A 17,023-nucleotide genomic window follows, 5' to 3' on the forward strand; every position below is an offset into this window, starting at 1 on the left:
ACATTTTTATGTACGTATGATTGCATTATTCTCACAATTTCTATTATACACCTGTGGCCTGTAATTACAGTGTCAAATAATGTGTTTATCTTTTTATTTTATTTTAATATTTCTAATTGTTTGCCAATTCTTCATAGGGTTCCACTTGGGTCTCTCCCCACACTCAGAAGGGTTCCTTTATTCTTGTTATTATTGACAGTGCGCTTTTGTTTTACTTACATACACCACGCAGAAGTGGCAGGGTTTGATGATGGATGCTTCAACGCGTCATGTTAAATTAAATAAAAGTGTTTGAGGCTGGCAATAAAAAATAACTGAGTTTTACCAGCAGATGTTAATTTCTACATAGACTGCAAATTCTATTTTCCTGGAACGATAGGGTATTTCTCTAACACTCTCCTCTAAAAGGCTCTCAAAGGTGATAGGTTTCAACTGGGAGCCAGCTAGTCCTAAGTCAAATTGAATTCAGAACACTATCAGGCTGAATCAAACACCAATGCTATTCGAACCCCACAAAGGATTCACTGTTTTTCTATTCCTTATACTGTAGCAGATTATTTAAATCCACTATATTATTATAAACTTTGTACAATAATCTGACAGTTGTTGGAGAAATGAAACACAGCCTTTGATTCATTTTCTTCATGTGATGTACATTAATAAATCCATGAGTGTGTCATTCAGAACACTTAAAATAATGATATATTTTGATGGTGCTTCTCTCACTTAAACTTGAAACTGTCTCGTTCCGTCTTTTATTCTCCCTACACTCAGCCATCTGCCTCACAATTAAAAGGAGCAGCACAGCTCACAGTTTTTCAGCTGAAGTTTGCTTTAGGGAAACCGTCATGGGTTCCATTTATGTTGACAATATGAACATAAAAATTATATTCTGGAATGCATATTTTTGCATAATTTGCATGCATTCGGTTTATGAGAACATTTTCTAGCTATGGATTGGGCAGAAGGTGCAACATGCACCATGTTACTCGCAACATGTATAGTGATATCTAAAAAAGTGTTGAATTGAGTAGCCATTTGGCTAGTGAATTTAAACTATACATTCTTGTTAGTGAGCAACTTGATGAATTGATGTGCTTTCTCCAGTGTGCCTTCCAAGCGAATCAATACATTGTTGATGTATCGTTTCCATACGGTAATGTTGTGAAAGTAAGGATTGTCAATACAATACAGAAAGTCCAATTAATTGGAAAAGGGTAACCCTACATGTGAGTCCAGCATTGAGATCAAAATTAAAAGGCATACAAAAGGAATAGGGGAAATAAAAAAATAAATTGAAGAATGAAATACAAAAGAACTTAAATACTAATCGCTCTTTCAGGAAATGTCTAAGATTATTTAAGTTGAGGAACAAGAAAGGGTGTTGCATATAGCTAAGACAAATTTATTAGACCTGTGACTGTGACAACACTTCAGAAGAGGTACATGGTAAACATGGAGTCCAATGGTTAGTAAGAAAGGGGTGCAGGGAGGCTGCACTGTAACAGTGACGGGTCTGGGAAAGGTCCCCCTGTATCCGCTCTCATTACAGATTTATTTATGAAGAAAAATGTATTCAATCATATCAGTTATTATGTTAATATGGACTCACAACATAGATGTAGAAGTACTCGATTTGCATGATATTGACAATCTCGTTATCTGTCTCTTTACCATCTATTACATTGGAAGTAGATTTTTAGTATGTACATGCAATGAACGAGTATGGCTCTCTGGGCAACAACACCAAGAGAGGAAGAAGGAAATTACAGCAGCAATAATTACTGCAATAAGTACTCCCCAAATATATGGGTCTGTTAATTTGAACAGTTGGGTAAGGCACAGTTTATCCTTTCAAGTGCGTAAAGTAACTCTTGGATTGGCTAGTTTAAAGGCATTTTTCTCTTTTTGAATATCACGTGTAAAACATACCTGCTCATTTTAGCTCCTCAAGCTTCTGTATCTGTGGCAGTAACTAGCAGGTTATCAAAACAGTATTGCATTATGGATGGCCAGTCAACAACCAATCTCATGTGTTCAGCGCATCTGCACTTCAGTTATGGGGTCCAACAGATGCTATGTTTTCCATCTACATGACCAGTACAAAGATCACATCCTATGTCAGTTTTGCGTCACAGTAGCTGCCACTGCCTCTGGCAATAAACAGTCTGGTTCAATGTATCATTAAGCGTTTGACCTCACCTTCCCAGCACCTTCGTCCTTCAACAGCCAAATACCTCGCTAGGTCTCATTGAGTCCATACATTGAAGTTGCTGCGGCTCTTTACAGCACATTTCAAAGGTGGGTATATACTCTTTCGGTTTCTCAGTCAATTTCTTCACAGTTGTAAAGAAATAAAAACCTGACTGTTGCTGCTGCCATGGTAATTGTATTGGACCTATTGGGTGGGCTTGCACAGACTGGCTGGGGGAAAGTAAGCTGGAGTCGCCAGGTAAGTTTGCAAAAGCTCCTCCAAAGCTCAACTTTGAGGGGTGAAAATATGAAGTAGACAGACTTGCTGGCTACCCTGCTCCTTGTCTGACGGGCACAAAAGGGGTTGGGGGCTACTGGAACATTGCACCTGGAGGGAGAAAGGGGGGGTTGCAAAAAGAACATTAAAGGTTGCATGACATGGAGTTTGAGACCTCAAGAAGTGCTGAGACAAGAACATGAATGTGAAGGTAATGATGACTAATCGTCACGCTTACATGGACACTGCGGCTCCAATTGTCACTGCTATATGCAAACTGCCTGACCTTCTCAACACACCATAGATCAAACTGCACCTGGATATCAGACTACGCAGGGACTGCGCCCAGGGCTCGTCAACCTTTTCATTTGAAATGAGCCCGAGTTTTAGCCCCTCATCCCCACCCTGAGCAGTTGCTCCCATGTTGGCAGTCTTATGGCACTGCAAAATACTTTTTGGATCCAGGAAATTGAATGTGTGCTTTGTGCGGATTACATGCTGCTCTGCTGGTGACCAGGCTGTCACCTCCTGCAGGCCTCTTGCAGTATCCAGCAGGGTTCTCGTCCTCTTTTCTTTTTACTCAGGTTACGTCTACATTGCTGACAAAAAAATGGATTAATAGCTTTACAGTGAACATTTAGTCATTCAGCTGTATGTTGGCTACCTGTGCCAGGATAATCAGTAGTCCTTTGTCTCTGTTATAATTTAAGCACACTGTTGGTCACTCAGACTGTTTTTTCCAGCTTTAGGCAAGGGGGCCCAAAACATCATGTTGGAAACATATCTTCGGCGGTCCCTGGGACCACGCGTCAGCAGAACACCTATGTTCTTTCGTTTTCAGCACGTTTAGCTTTCGAGTCCGACTTGTAAATAGTACTGTTCACACGGATCCGGGCCACGGCTTAAGCGGGGAAGAACGCTGCACAATGCAAGAACGTAACCAAAAGATCAAATGTAGTTTCTGCTCAGTCAGGGAGACATCCGGCCACCTAGAACGTGAAATGGTAATTTCCACGACGGGTGCAAACACTCACAAGATTCCACTTACAACTGTGTGCCTGCAGATAACCTAAAATATGATTTTAAAAACTGCAGGACGGCGCTGAGTCACGGTGGAGCCTCGCCGTTTGTTTTTCAGTCCTCCTCGCGCCGCTCCCGCAGCCTGTGCACGCGGCACACAACACACAGCTGACACGCGGGCACGGGTGGGTGGGTCGCGGTGCATTGCAGAGGGACCTGCCAACACCACTGCCACCCCGGGCTCCGACAACTCACTTCTGCATTTCTCGCAGGGGGGCAGAAGAATGTGCAGTGCAAATTGCGCAACTGTTGATGGCGCTGCATGCAAATGCGAGCCCGTGTAGACGGGGACAGTCCCGCGCGCATCATAGCTAAGGGCATGGGAGAGGGGGGTCGTTTTGGAATTCTTCTTAGTGACAGATTTAATAACAATTTCTGCTTTGTAGAGTGGGCGAATATAATGGGGAAATGAAACTTGCTGAAAAAAACGGATATAAATTATTGCTACAAGCATACAGTGAGTGACCTTAGAAATACAAGATATCAGTACTCCGGTATACGCACAATTGGGTGTGGGGGTCGTCGGTGGCATGGTTCCTCCTAAATAAAGCCCATGAACGCTATGGAGGCTGCTCTGTTTTGATCACCACCTGCGCACAGAACAGAATAAGTGGCATGAGACGGCACTCCCCGTGCAGGGAGACCCTGGCTGCCCGGGGGTGTGATCCGGGGCGATGTTTTGATCTCTCCTCTTATCAGCCCAGCCGCCGCCGTGTTGTGAAGGGAGGAAAACACAGGCGGCGGCGCCACCCCTTTTCGGAGGGGAAGGGAACGACTGGTCTCGGGCTGGGTTCCTCCTGCCAAGCGTTTAAAAAAACAAAGTCCCCGGAGAGTGGAAGACCGCAGCGGAGTGGCAGCCGAGTGCATCAGCATCCCCAGTACCTGGACACTGCATGCGCCGGAGGGGACTTCCCTGGCAGTGTCCCCAACCCCTGCCTGGACACTGCAGAAGCGGGCGTGTGGCACCGTGTGCCCCGCGGGCACTGCTGCCACACCGTCTCCTCTGACTGGGCACCGCACGCCCTGCTGTACCCCCTCCTTGGAAACAAACGCCCAATGCTCCAGTGTCTACAGGGCGCCCCTCACTCGGCTTGGACACCTCATGCACTTGGACTGCTGAGGCAACGTGCACTTCATCTTCCCACCCCTGTACCGAGGTTTCATGACCAGGGACTGGCCCCACAATACGGGCATGCAGCAAGAACGGGGTTGACAATGTCACCCTCTCCTTGCCAGCGTCCTTAATAACTGCAGGAAGCTGCCCAGAGAGCACCTGAGCTGGCTGCAGACTGGGAAAAGTTTATTACCTCCCCCCGCCTCCTCCTTGCCTGTGCCCTCCAAAGGCAAGGAGCCAGCCGAGACGAAGAACCACCCTGCCCCCTCCCTAACCCCGCAGGGTTTAAAGCAGCCCGCTGAGGAAGGATTGCTTGCAAGGCATGGGCAGCACCGCCATGGACACCAAGAAGAAGAAAGAAAGTGACAAGAGGACCCCGGGCCAGAGGAAGAGAATGCTGCGCGTCTACATTCCCGTAAGTGCCCACATCTGTTTACGCTGGCTCTCACACATGTGCGCAGCTGCGCACTACAATAACACCGAGGCCACGCGGTGGGCGCCTCCCCAGTGCGTGCTGAGATTTTGCTCAGATAGGCGAGGGAAAGGAGCAGGGGGTTGTATAGAAATGCAAAAAAAAACCTGCTGCGCCCAAATAATTGACAGCAGGAAGAGGAGGCACGGCCAAGTGCAGGAGGCGGTAGCATGAAGTGGTGGTGGAGTATCATAGTGGGTGCCGAGAGCCTGGGTGGAGATCTGCGCGTGCGCGCTGCGGCGGCTCGGAGAGGAGGCGGGGTCTTCGCAGGACACGCCTCTCTTCTGCCTTCAGCTTTCCTGACACTGTGAAGCGGCACCTGAAATTGCGATAATTTTATTCAGCACTAAAATGGCGAGAGTGTGTGCCCTGTTGCTTTGGGGCGGCGTGTGTGGTGTGATGAGGAAACGACTTAAGAACGAGAGCAACCATGGCTATTCTGAATGTTGTTTTCATTTCAGTCTAGAATGCGCATGTCGGTAGAGTATTGCAAACAAGTTATTTAAGCAATGAGAGCGAGATGCCTCTGCGGTTTTTATGTTACATCAGAGCGCTAAGGTCGTCCCTATTCAGGTGTGAGTAGCTCATCCGGTCCTGCTTCTTTTTTTTTATTCCTGGCGCTGGCAGACGTGCTTTTCTTGTTATAAATCCCGGGTGATTGTGCCAGAAACAAGTTTAAACACGCATCAACAAACCCAGAAGTTTACAGGGGCCAAGTCCTAAAAAAAGTGGGGTACTCATTAACAAACAGGATGGGATGTGACGTCAACATAAATTAGCATATCAAAATGAAATGTGCACATTTCTTTCAATTGGCTTTGCATAAACATACAAATTGCACAGGATAAATGGGTATTTGCCTTTCATAAAATCAACATACACAAACAAACATGTGAATCAATGGCTGACACAATTGTGTCGAACTAGGGGTTTGGTTGGATTTTATGCCCTTTTTAACTCCCCACCGGAGTTGCATTTTTTCCGGCACCCGCGAATGGGCAAGAACCGGGTCACCCCGAGCTCGATGTAGATCCATCCCATTGATTCCCTCTCAGAGCCCTTATCCCTGTATGCATTCCATTAAAAAAAAAAAAACATTTGTAACAAAATTGGCTTCTTTCGTTAAAGAGAACATAGATGCCATATGAAGGCTCCATGAAATTAGTTGACCGATGATGATCGCGCGATCGAGTACCGAATAACTTTATCCATGAGTGCATCAGGTTGGCCATGTCAGAGAATTTCTTTATATTCATGCAGCAATTCTATAAACAAACCAAAGGTGTGAGCATGGGGGCTATGTTTGCCCTGGATGTGGCCAACTTCTACATGGCACAGTATGAAGTCGACCATATCTATGCAGATACAAACCTGTTTAGACAGCACATCCATATATGGCGTCAGTATATTGACAATGTTTTGTTGATCTGGACTGGTGATGCACCACGCCTTCAAATGTTCTTTGAATGGTTAAATATGTGCCAAATGATCATCAGATTTACCCTAATTTGGGATGATCATGCCATTAACTTTCTAGATTTTCACATATACAGAGAAGGCCTTGGATTGAGAACTGAATAGTTCTGAAAAAAAAACATATCGGAACAGCCTACTTCCTTTTTTGGAGTTTCCAGTCTATGGGACTCAAGACCAATTTACCATATGGTCACTTCCTACGGGTCCGTAGGAACTGTTCTGATAAAGAGAAATTCTCTAAACATGCATATGGACACCTGCAAAGAGGATACCCGAAAAAGGTAGCGAGACAAACCAAAAAGAGAGCTGCCAATACACCAACAGAGATCTGTCTGACGTCCAAGACCAAGGACCATTGAACAGATTTGTCTGTGTGACAACATTCAGAAAAGTATCATCAATAAAAATTGGCATTGGGTGAAAAACACTGGCACTTTATCAGAGAAACCATTCTTCGCATTTAAGAAAAATCAAAATCTGAAAGAAAGACTAGTACAGACATACCAAGAACCTGGATTAGAAGAATCATTGGCGAGGAGTTGGAGTCTGCCTCCAGTAGGGGGGCACCATAAGTGCAACCACTGTGTTACATGCCAATTCACTGAGACCAGCTACATTTTTGAATGCAGCAGTATTAAATGGCACCTTTAGACACAACCGAATACAACAGCAAATGGGTCATACATATTATAGAGTGCCTTTGTAAACTCCTGCATTTTGGAAAGGCCATACAACCCATAAAACGAAGAATATCGGAACATAGGTCGGTCATACAAAACACAGTATCAGAAAAACCATTAGTTTTTCACATACAGCACCCCCTTGCTATTATATTGTACTTTCCCTGTCCAAGTTTATCTATATAAGATTGTTCTAATGAGTTGTCTATATAGTCTGAATTAACCTGTTTCTTTGGGTACTTTTATAATGGTAAACTGTCCCTTTTGTGAGAACTGATTGAAGGGCACCCATGCAGAATTGCAACTAGCTTTTCATGAACACATTTGTGAGTGCCAGTCCTCCCGGCTCACGTTATCCCCTTCACTTGAATCTGACGTTCTGTCTTCTCAGCTGTCTTCGTGAAATGCAGATGTGGTGTCACTATTAACGCAGGTTCACCTTGTACCTACAACTTTTTCAAGTGTATTGGACAGTTTGAGTGAATATTCATTAGCTTTCTTAAAGACAGTATGATGTTTTGTATGCATAATATTTTATTGAGCAAGACCTAAAATGCATTATGGGCAGCAGATTTAATATGTTTTTTTAAATCTATTTACCTATGAAATAAAAAGGATGTATATTTTCCAATGCTTCTTATGACTTGGGTCTAATTGAGTCTTTTTCCTCCATGCATGTCATGGAGGACTGTAAAGCATTAACATGTCAATTATAGGTTGATTTTGCCTGACAGGATCACTGTTCTACACTATAAGAAGAAGGGACATACAGAAAGAGACTTGAGATGGTGTGTGTTACAATCAGAGCGGGGGAGATGTAGACAAACTCCTTTGTAGACTGGAACAGCGATGGATATCACCTACATACAGAAAGTCATGGCTTAAATGTGTCAGTAGAAAGGAACAATTTAATCTTTTAGCTTCTTCAGTGTTTGATACAATCGTCGTATCTAGTTGGATACTAATCTGATCGATTGAAATGAACTAGGCCTGGTTGGTACGAACAAAAAAGGGTCAGCAAGGGAATGTTGTAATGGAACCCTGATGAACAGCAGCACTGAAATCTGTGAATACATTGTTTGGCGCTTTGCTACAAAGCGATCAATACCGTTAATAATAACACACTGGTAACATTTAAGGAGCTCAATTTGTAATGTACTTTGTAGCAAAACATTTGTCAAGTGTCCGCCTAGACACAGAGGAAGAATGACATGTAAACCGATTATTATCAAGGTGCCATGAAGTGGATGTTGAACTGCACAAGGGATAATAACAGGGTGAAAATCAATGAGAAAAATCTAAGAAAACTCTGTGAATACATTATCTCATGCTCTGATATTGGTAACATCTAAGTGGCTCGTTCTGAAATGTATTGTATAACTAAATATATGTAAAGCTTCATCTGAGACACAGATGCCGAATGACATGTATATTGTTCATCGTCAAAGTGTCACAAAGTGAATGTTGAACTGTTCCGTGAGTAGTAGCAGGGGGGAGGTCTGGAAACACATTGGTTCATGACTTGATACTTGATTTCCAGCATGAGGACACATACACCATCTAAGTGATTGAATTTGCATTTAATGCACAACAGAAAAACGATGTGAAGCGTTTATCGAGACGTGGAGATAAGGACGATATGTGCGTTGACTGCCATTGGTTGATTGAAGCACTGGGACGTTTGTATGTCAAATAGCTAGCATTCATAAATACATCTGTTAATACCTAGAATCGGGGGTGAGAATTATGGGTTAGAGGAATGAGACATTAATTGTGTGCGTTCATGCACTAGGCTCTTCATGAAACAAGGAACCAGAAACTCCAAGAGCTGCAGATGGCAATAGATGAATTACTCCAATATGGCCGCCGCTGCGGCACATAAAAATAACAGAGCCCGATTATTGCAGCTGGCATCTATGGGTACCAGTAAGTTATATTTATCAATAGCACTTGCAGCAGGCTCATCTTTGGTCCGTGGTTTCCAATGCGGCATGCCTGAAATCCAACATCGCTCGGGTAAGATTTAGATGTTGAGGATAGCTATTTAATGGGAGACACATAAGTGGAGCACAAAACAGTGCAAATATGTTTTAATTGTGTTTGAGGCTCCCAAGTCTGTTATTACCTAACAATCTAATGCTACAGTGCAGGGAGGACACCAATGGGGTTCATCCTTTTGAGTGAGCCCACAGAGTGTTTGATAGTTAATAACTGGTGGAAGGGGTAGACTGTGACTCGTGACATGACTCCTGACAAGTCACATATCGGGAGATACTAGCACTAGATACAAAGGATGAATACTAGTACACACTTTCATGTTTCAAAACATGAGAGTTCTGGCACCTGGAGACCAACTATTAAGCGGCTCATAGTCAGAAATTCATTTTGTGGTAACCAATATTTAAAAGTATTTTAGTCAATACAGCTCTTGCTATCCAGTATATATGTATACACGCACAAATAGAGCTAAAAAGGCACCTTTGTTGGAATTTTGGCGCAGAAAGAAGCCACGCTGGAAATGCAGGCTAGAGGATATATGCACGAATAGACCGTGGAGTAGGGAGAGAACAGGTATTAGATGTTACTGATTAAGATACATAGTAGTAGTAAAACGTTTATTCGACGTAATCCATTAACAGTCATTACAAAAAAATGATACATTGCATATAAATATCACTTTAAAACCATGCACCTTCATTTAAAAACCGTCTATTGTACATTTTGAGTCCTTCCTTTACAAAAGTACATACATCAGATACAAAATTCATATTGTTTCAATTCATAAAAAGAGAGATCGTTTTTGAAGTATCCTGAATACCAAACGTAACAAAATAATTTTTAAAACATTGTCTTCTAACGGTAATCAAGAGGGGGCATATTATTAAAAAATGGAGTATGTTCTCCTCGTTTCCCGTCCTACAGGAGCATTCTTTACGGCCGCCCAGCCAAGACATTCTAGCTGTCAATGGTAGAATATATAGTCAGACCATTAACTTTATTTTTCTGTGCTCTGGAGATTCCAGGGAGCTTACAGCACCTCTCTCATGGATATTCCGGCACAAGGCAACATAAAATGACATTGACAATGATTCCTCATTCTAGAATGTTCGAGTGTGATAGCCTTTTCCCTAAGGACGATCTTCAATTTGGCTGGGGAGTTAATTTGGTTAAGATAGATGCCCCACTTTTTAGTCAATCTATTACCATATTTGTACCATGTATATTTTTATTTGGCTGGTGATAAGAGCATTTCCTGAGCTACATTTTGCCTAATAGGGTTTGGGGTATCCAATATATTGGTTTTAAGATAAAATTCCAATAACCTACGCTCTACTAGAACTGCTATACTATTAACGCAAGTTCTGCTCGAAGAGCATCCCCTGGTACACTAGGGCCAATCCCTACTATATTCCTTAGAAATTCATTCTGCAACAAGTCCAGCCTTGTGCAGTCTCCGTATACCCATGTTTCACACCCATACAATACGGATGTGTGGATTTTAATTTCCATGACCCTTAAGCATTTGTCCAGTCTCTTACCCCCATACTGATCGCAAAAACATGTCAACGCTCTGAGGCCCGCTTGCGCTCGTTTTATCATCCTTTTTGATATGGCCAGACCACGAGCCACTCTGATGAAACAGAATTCCTAAGTAATTGTAAGTATTGACCACTATAATGTTTACATTATTTATTGGCCATAAAAACCTCTTTTTGGGGTTGCCAAATTGAACTATTTTTGTTTTTTCCAGGTTCAATTTGAGATTATTCTCCTTAAGAAACTTGGCTGCATAGTTTAAAGACTCTTGAAGACCCCTGTGTGTTAGGTCCAGCAGAGCCATATCATCGGCGTACATTAATGCCCCATATTTTGTCCCATTTAAAGCAGGGGGGTTAGTCCTTGCTAAAGAGTTATATGGGTCAAAGTCCTATAGAAACAAAATAAACAATAGTGGGGCGAGAAGGCATCCTTGTCTGACCCCTTTGTTGGTAGGGAACTCTCACGAGTAGGTTGCCAAGCCTCGGCATCTTACGACCGCACATGTATTTGTGTATAAAAGTAGGATTAATTTAAGCAAACCTGCAGGAACCCCTAACCTGTCTTCTTTCTTTCTTACAATTGCCCTATATAGGGAATCAAAAGCTTTTGATAAATCCAGGAAAGCAACGTAAAGACACCCTGACCTAATCTTAGTATATTTTTCAATTATCATATTCAGCAGAAAACAGTGATCCAATGTAGTGTATCCTTTTCTGAACCCTGGCTGGCTTTCAGGGAGCATTTTATTTATCTCTGCCCATTTTTATAGTCTTGTCAATATACATTTTGAAAACATTTCGCTCATACTATCAAACAAAGAAATGGGCCGGTAACAGTGGGGATCGCTACTGGAACCTTTTTTGAAAATCAACATGATTAAGCTCTTTTTCCAAGACACAGGCAGAAGCTGAGAAAGCGCTATCGCATTAAAAAACTCTAGTCAACATGGGGACCCGCCATGCAGGGAACCACTTGATAACCTCAACCTTAGTACCATCGGGTCCCTGAGCCTTTCCCCCAGTAGCAACCACAAATGAAGCAATAATCTCTTCTTCTGCAAATTATTTATAATCAATGACAGACACTCCCTGTTCTGGCTATCCCAACCTCTGATGAGGTAAATAAAATGCCTGAGAAATGCAGGCGCCATTCCTCAGGCTTGATTATATTAGCTTCATTGTTATCCCTCTATGTTGTACCTTCAGCCACCAGCCTCCAGAAAACCGGTGTGTTATTTTCTCGTACCATTTGGTCCAAGTGATCCCATTGTTTTTCTATATAGTCATTTGTTTTCCTTTTACATAAGCTTTTATAACCCGATTTTAGAACATGGAATCTTCCCGCGTTTAGAGCCCCTATCCTAGATTCTTCACTGAATCGAACCATGGTGCGTCCACTCTCCTTCTAGTTCGGATATTCACTGCTTCGATTTGCCTTTTATCAAGATGCTTTGCTATTTCTTGCATTAGGAATTCAAAATTGTCAACTACTTTAAGGACTTCAATCTTGGGGTTAAGAATAGCTGCTTTTGAGAGGCCAATATTTGGGTTATTTAAGAGTAATGCTATCCAATTCTTGGTTAGAGTTGGTTTTGGTTTGCACTAATTCTCTACAGCCATTTCACCAGGGCCATCAATTAAGATCTCCCACTTAACCACTAGAAGGTTATGGTCGCTCTCCGGGCGGTTTACAACCCTAAAGTCCAGAATATTTTTAAATGCGAAATAATTTGTCAACCCATAGTCTATCACTGAGGACCACACCCCTGATCAAAACGTGGGTCTTGGTGGACAATCTCCAGGGCATCTTCCGTTTAACTCCACCAGCCAGGCGTGTTTCATAAAATCGCTGATCAAACGTCCTCTGGCATCTTGTTTTGGGATGAATGGACTACTCCCCGGGATGCCACACTTTTTTGCCAGAGCAGCCTCATCCTCGTCAAGTTCATCCTTTATCCTTCGTTTGGCGGTGAGATCACCCAATATCAGGCAGCTGAGATTTTTATCCTGCAATAAAACCTTGCTAAGCATACCGCCAATTTTAAACAAATTCCTGGCTGCCTCTGTTGGGTGAATATAGATGTTGACAATACATAGTTTCTCGCCCAAACTCTGGTTAATATCCAAGACCATAACAATACACTCTTTATTATCTTGGGCATATCTCTCTGCTTTATAATATAACCTCTTATGAATTAGGGTGGCAATACCCGCACTCGGCCGACCTGGGCCCAAATGTCTTGCAGCAATCGAGAATACGAAATAATCATCGAAATATTTCAATAGACAGCTCTCATCGACCAACCATGGTTCTTGCAGACAGATTACATCATGCTCTTTGAGCCATGCTACCCATTCTGGGTCACTGAGTTTGTTAAGAACTCCGGAAACATTCCAGCTAATTAAGCTAATAGCTTCCTTTTGCTCTAGAGAGCTGCTCTGAAGACTAAAAGTTGAGGCTTCGTTAGGGCAGACTTGGGGGTGCATTTGTAATGCACCCGTACACTGACTTTCATGCCTGAGCTGATATTCTACTTTGAATCATCATATGAGGTGGCCAAGGAATTTGCCTGAGGTAGAGTTTAATTCAATGCTAGTTTGATCCATGATGAGACAACTGTTTCCTAAGGTAGTAAATGGTCCGATACTCTGGCCACAACTCAGTGGTTGTGTTGGCTCAGCTCTCCCTTCAATATGCATTATCCACCTTGGGTCAAACCATGTATCATGCAAGTGACATACGTCATGCTTTGTGTCCTTATATACCTCAATGCCTCTATATGACAATGCTTCACCACAATTTATAACACAGGCCCTAAAAAGTGGGTTTGCCATCCAGAATCTGACATTGCACCCGCCACAAAACATACAATCTGACCAAATTCGAGTGGCAGTAAAAGTATTAAAGGATACATCTTGGACTTCCAGAATATCCGCTAGGGCCTTATCCTACTCTTTTGTAGGAGTTCTTATTTCCATGTGTGAGGCCTTTAAAACAACATATTATATTTTGATTCCTCCAGGAGATCATCTGTATTTTTTGAATGACCTGATTTGTTTCTCTCTGGGGCAGGGGAAGAAAGATTTGAGTTCCCGTCCTGGACCGCTCCTCTCGTTTGCTGTACAGTGGGCACCGTAACTCCTGTTGTGCCCCCCCCGGTGTCTTTCCAGAAATCGTTTCTAAATTTGTTCCCGCTGTAATAAGTCAAGGGTTTTTACTCAACCTTGCACCAGGATCGCCACTTCCCGGGCTGGGGGGATGTACAGATCCCACTGCTCAACGAGCTGGATCGTTTTTTTCCAGCGGTGTTAAAGCCACTTTGTCCACTATAGCCGCCTCAGTATTTACGCCTGGAATTGTTTGAGAAGCCACATCCCTCTTTTGAGCATTCAACCACCTCTTTCCATTTTTAGCTCTCTCAGCAGTATTTTAATCCACCAAATTGGCGATAATGTCCAGGCATTTATCTAGCTGTAAAACGTCCCCCACCCGTTGTTCTTGTAACAGACGCAGTTGATTACTCATGTCGGAAAACTGAGTGTTCAGCTGTGCTAGACACTCAACTAGGTGACTATCACTCAGCCCTGGCTGAATCTGATTTTGATCAATGCTAGACACACTGGTCCCTTCTTCCAGATGGAACCCAGAATGCGAGTAATTACACAGGTTTTCCACCACTTCAGCTTCTTCTGACACTGAGTGGCTCTGAAGTCGATCAGAGGGTTGTGCTTCCCTAGCTGATTGGGTAGATTCAGCTGTACATCCCTCAGAAGCAGGCCTCCCCTCCATTGTTCAATCGGTGGGTTCAGTGGGTTTAGTTGATCTCAAGATGAGATTGTCCAAGTTAACCATACGATCCCTTATAAACTCACTGAAGAAGGAAATAGAGGTGGCGACAATCCTCTGCTGTGCCGCGTCCTCGGCGTGCTCCCTCTCCTGATGTTGGAGGAAAGCTAGGGTATTTATTGAAGAGGTAAAAACAACATATGAGGCATTGTCAAGGAGGTGTGGCTTTGGTAATTGCACTGTCTCTGCTGCCGTCACTGATAGAACTGATTGATTACCAGCTACCAGAGCCCCATGCTTAGGTCGGAGGCATTTTTCTTAGTACAAACGATCTATATACTGTTCCCGCCACTCTAGATCCTCCAAGAGAGTGACATCTGGGTTGATTTGTTCTGCAACAGATGTATCTGCTCCTTCTGCTTGTTCACCCACCTCTGCTGTTGCTATCTTTCTTGATAATAGATGAGGGCCAGGGCCAGATCCTTCCACCGTAGCCTGGTGTAACTCTGATGAGGCTAAGCCTGATGGCTCCCGGTGTCCTTCCGTGTCCTCTTCAGAATAATCCTCGAATTAGCCTTGCCCTTGCTCAGCCGGGCCTTCTTTGCCTAACCATAGGTCTGGACTATCCCTCAGCGCCATGCCCAATGTGTTTTCATGAGTGGCATTGGGCTCTCTGGGTTCAGTCAGTCTTAGTAATGGCTGGCTGTCTGGACTCCTAAGCACCCAGCTCATTAGTGCTTGCGTCCTCTTGTTCGTCTGAGGTTGGGGGGCAGCAGACAGCCCCTCTGCCTCTGCCGCTGCCATTACCCATACCTCTACCTCTACGGGACTTATTGGTGATTTTGATAGCCGCAATTCGTTTTAATTTAAAGATCGATCCCACGCTCTCTGCTGCTCTCTGTTGCAATGGGCGTTTACCCGCAGGTATTACCGAATGAAACCAGGCACCCGGGACCGGGCATCAGGCTTTGCTGGCTTATTGGCTTGTTGGCTTATTAACTCTCGCCAGTCCCCAGACTGAGCCTCACACAGCAATCCTCTCTGCATGGGGCGTTAGGTGTTGGGGAGCTGTCAGCAGAGAGTGGTGAACCGGCAACAGCAAAAATTCTGAGCACATGAGGGGATTGAATAGATTTGATAGAAGGAGGGGGAGGTTTGGGGCTGGGTCTGGGGGCTGGAAGACTGGATGGCTTGGGGCTGGTGATAGGTCGAGTATGCTGAGTATGCCAGGTTCTCTCCACGGCATACAGTGACCCAGCAGGATGCGGCATGCACTCACTGCATGACACTGGCTGCAGAGGTTAGAGGGCGATCAGGGTGTGGCGTGTGATCCGCTTGCGTGCACTGAATGGCACACTGTTCACTCACCCAGGTGGAGAGGAGAGGAGAGGAGAGAGAGCAGTGATAACGTATCTTAGCTCTCAGATGATTCAGATGATTCTCCTCTCGTGGCAGCCCTCAGTCACCATCACTGTATTCGCTGAAGGCCGCTGGAAGCTTAACTCAGCCTGACTGCCACAGCACTCTTCCACCTTAAGATACATATGTAATGCTTAACGGGACAGACTTACAGAGTTTAAGTACCAATTGCTTTTTTGATACAACGCAGTTGAGCGTTTCACAATGCCCTATGAAATTCATATGAAGTCGTGCAAGAGGATAGGTGAGAACGCACATGTTTTTTGCCACTAAGGTTATGGAAAGGAATTGGTGATAAATTAAATATAGATAAAACAAATTTGGATAGACCTAGTTTTGAATTCACTGTTAATTTGTGTTACAGATTCTTGGAGCACAGGAATCCACATGGCAGATATGAAAGTAATTAAGTAATGAGCTGTGTCCTGAGGAAGGCAGTGAGAACAAGCGCAATTTACATTAGCTCATGAGGCCGAAACACATCTGTGTCAACATATTTCAAATATAGCAGTGTGATACACTGTTCACCAAGATGAGTGAGCAGGCATATATGAATAAGATAGCCCTTAATGTAGCAGGAAGGGTTTCACTGTTGGATGAGGAACAATACGAAATGTATAATAAGAAAGACATGTAATGTCTTGCACTTTAGTCCTGTGTTTATGTGCATACTAAAATACTGTACTGGATATTGCCTTAATTGAAGTTTTATGAATGATTCTGTGATCTCTGAATTGAAAAGTTTGAAAAATAAAAAAGAGCATAATTGTTTCATTTGAGAAAAGTTCAATGGTTCAATATCTATTTAAAATCGCCCTGATTATTGTGTTTTTTGACATATGTTGGTAACTGGGCAGATCAGGGAAGAAGCCTGGTGTCCCTGTTTTATAACTTCCTTTACACATGGCCTCTAAATTACCCGGGGGGGGGGGGATTGCGTCAGCCCGCTTAAAAAAGCGTGGCACACCATCCACCCCCAGGTTCCC

General features: G+C 43.5%; 1 protein-coding gene and 1 long non-coding RNA gene across 4 annotated transcripts in view; one reads left to right on the forward strand and one right to left on the reverse strand.

Moving 5' to 3' along the window:
- Nucleotides 1-4,047, reverse strand: part of LOC138569635 (uncharacterized) — a 74,247-nt gene extending 70,200 nt beyond the window's left edge. Inside the window, exon 1 of the long non-coding RNA XR_011303283.1 lies at nucleotides 2,203-4,047. This is a non-coding gene — a long non-coding RNA (uncharacterized lncRNA). The remainder of the gene's footprint in view (nucleotides 1-2,202) is intronic.
- A 261-nt stretch (nucleotides 4,048-4,308) lies between these two features.
- PRKAG2 (protein kinase AMP-activated non-catalytic subunit gamma 2) overlaps nucleotides 4,309-17,023 on the forward strand; it is a 2,090,293-nt gene continuing 2,077,578 nt past the window's right edge. Inside the window, exon 1 of one of the 3 annotated variants that reach the window (XM_069647770.1) lies at nucleotides 4,309-5,079. In XM_069647770.1, coding sequence (XP_069503871.1) covers nucleotides 4,987-5,079 — 93 coding nt within the window. In that variant the 5' untranslated portion in view covers nucleotides 4,309-4,986. The remainder of the gene's footprint in view (nucleotides 5,080-17,023) is intronic. The other 2 variants (XM_069647769.1, XM_069647768.1) reach the window with 2 other exon arrangements.

This window comes from Ambystoma mexicanum, chromosome 2q (assembly GCF_040938575.1).
Source record: "Ambystoma mexicanum isolate Mex_15411 chromosome 2q, UKY_AmexF1_1, whole genome shotgun sequence".
NCBI lineage: Eukaryota > Metazoa > Chordata > Amphibia > Caudata > Ambystomatidae > Ambystoma > Ambystoma mexicanum.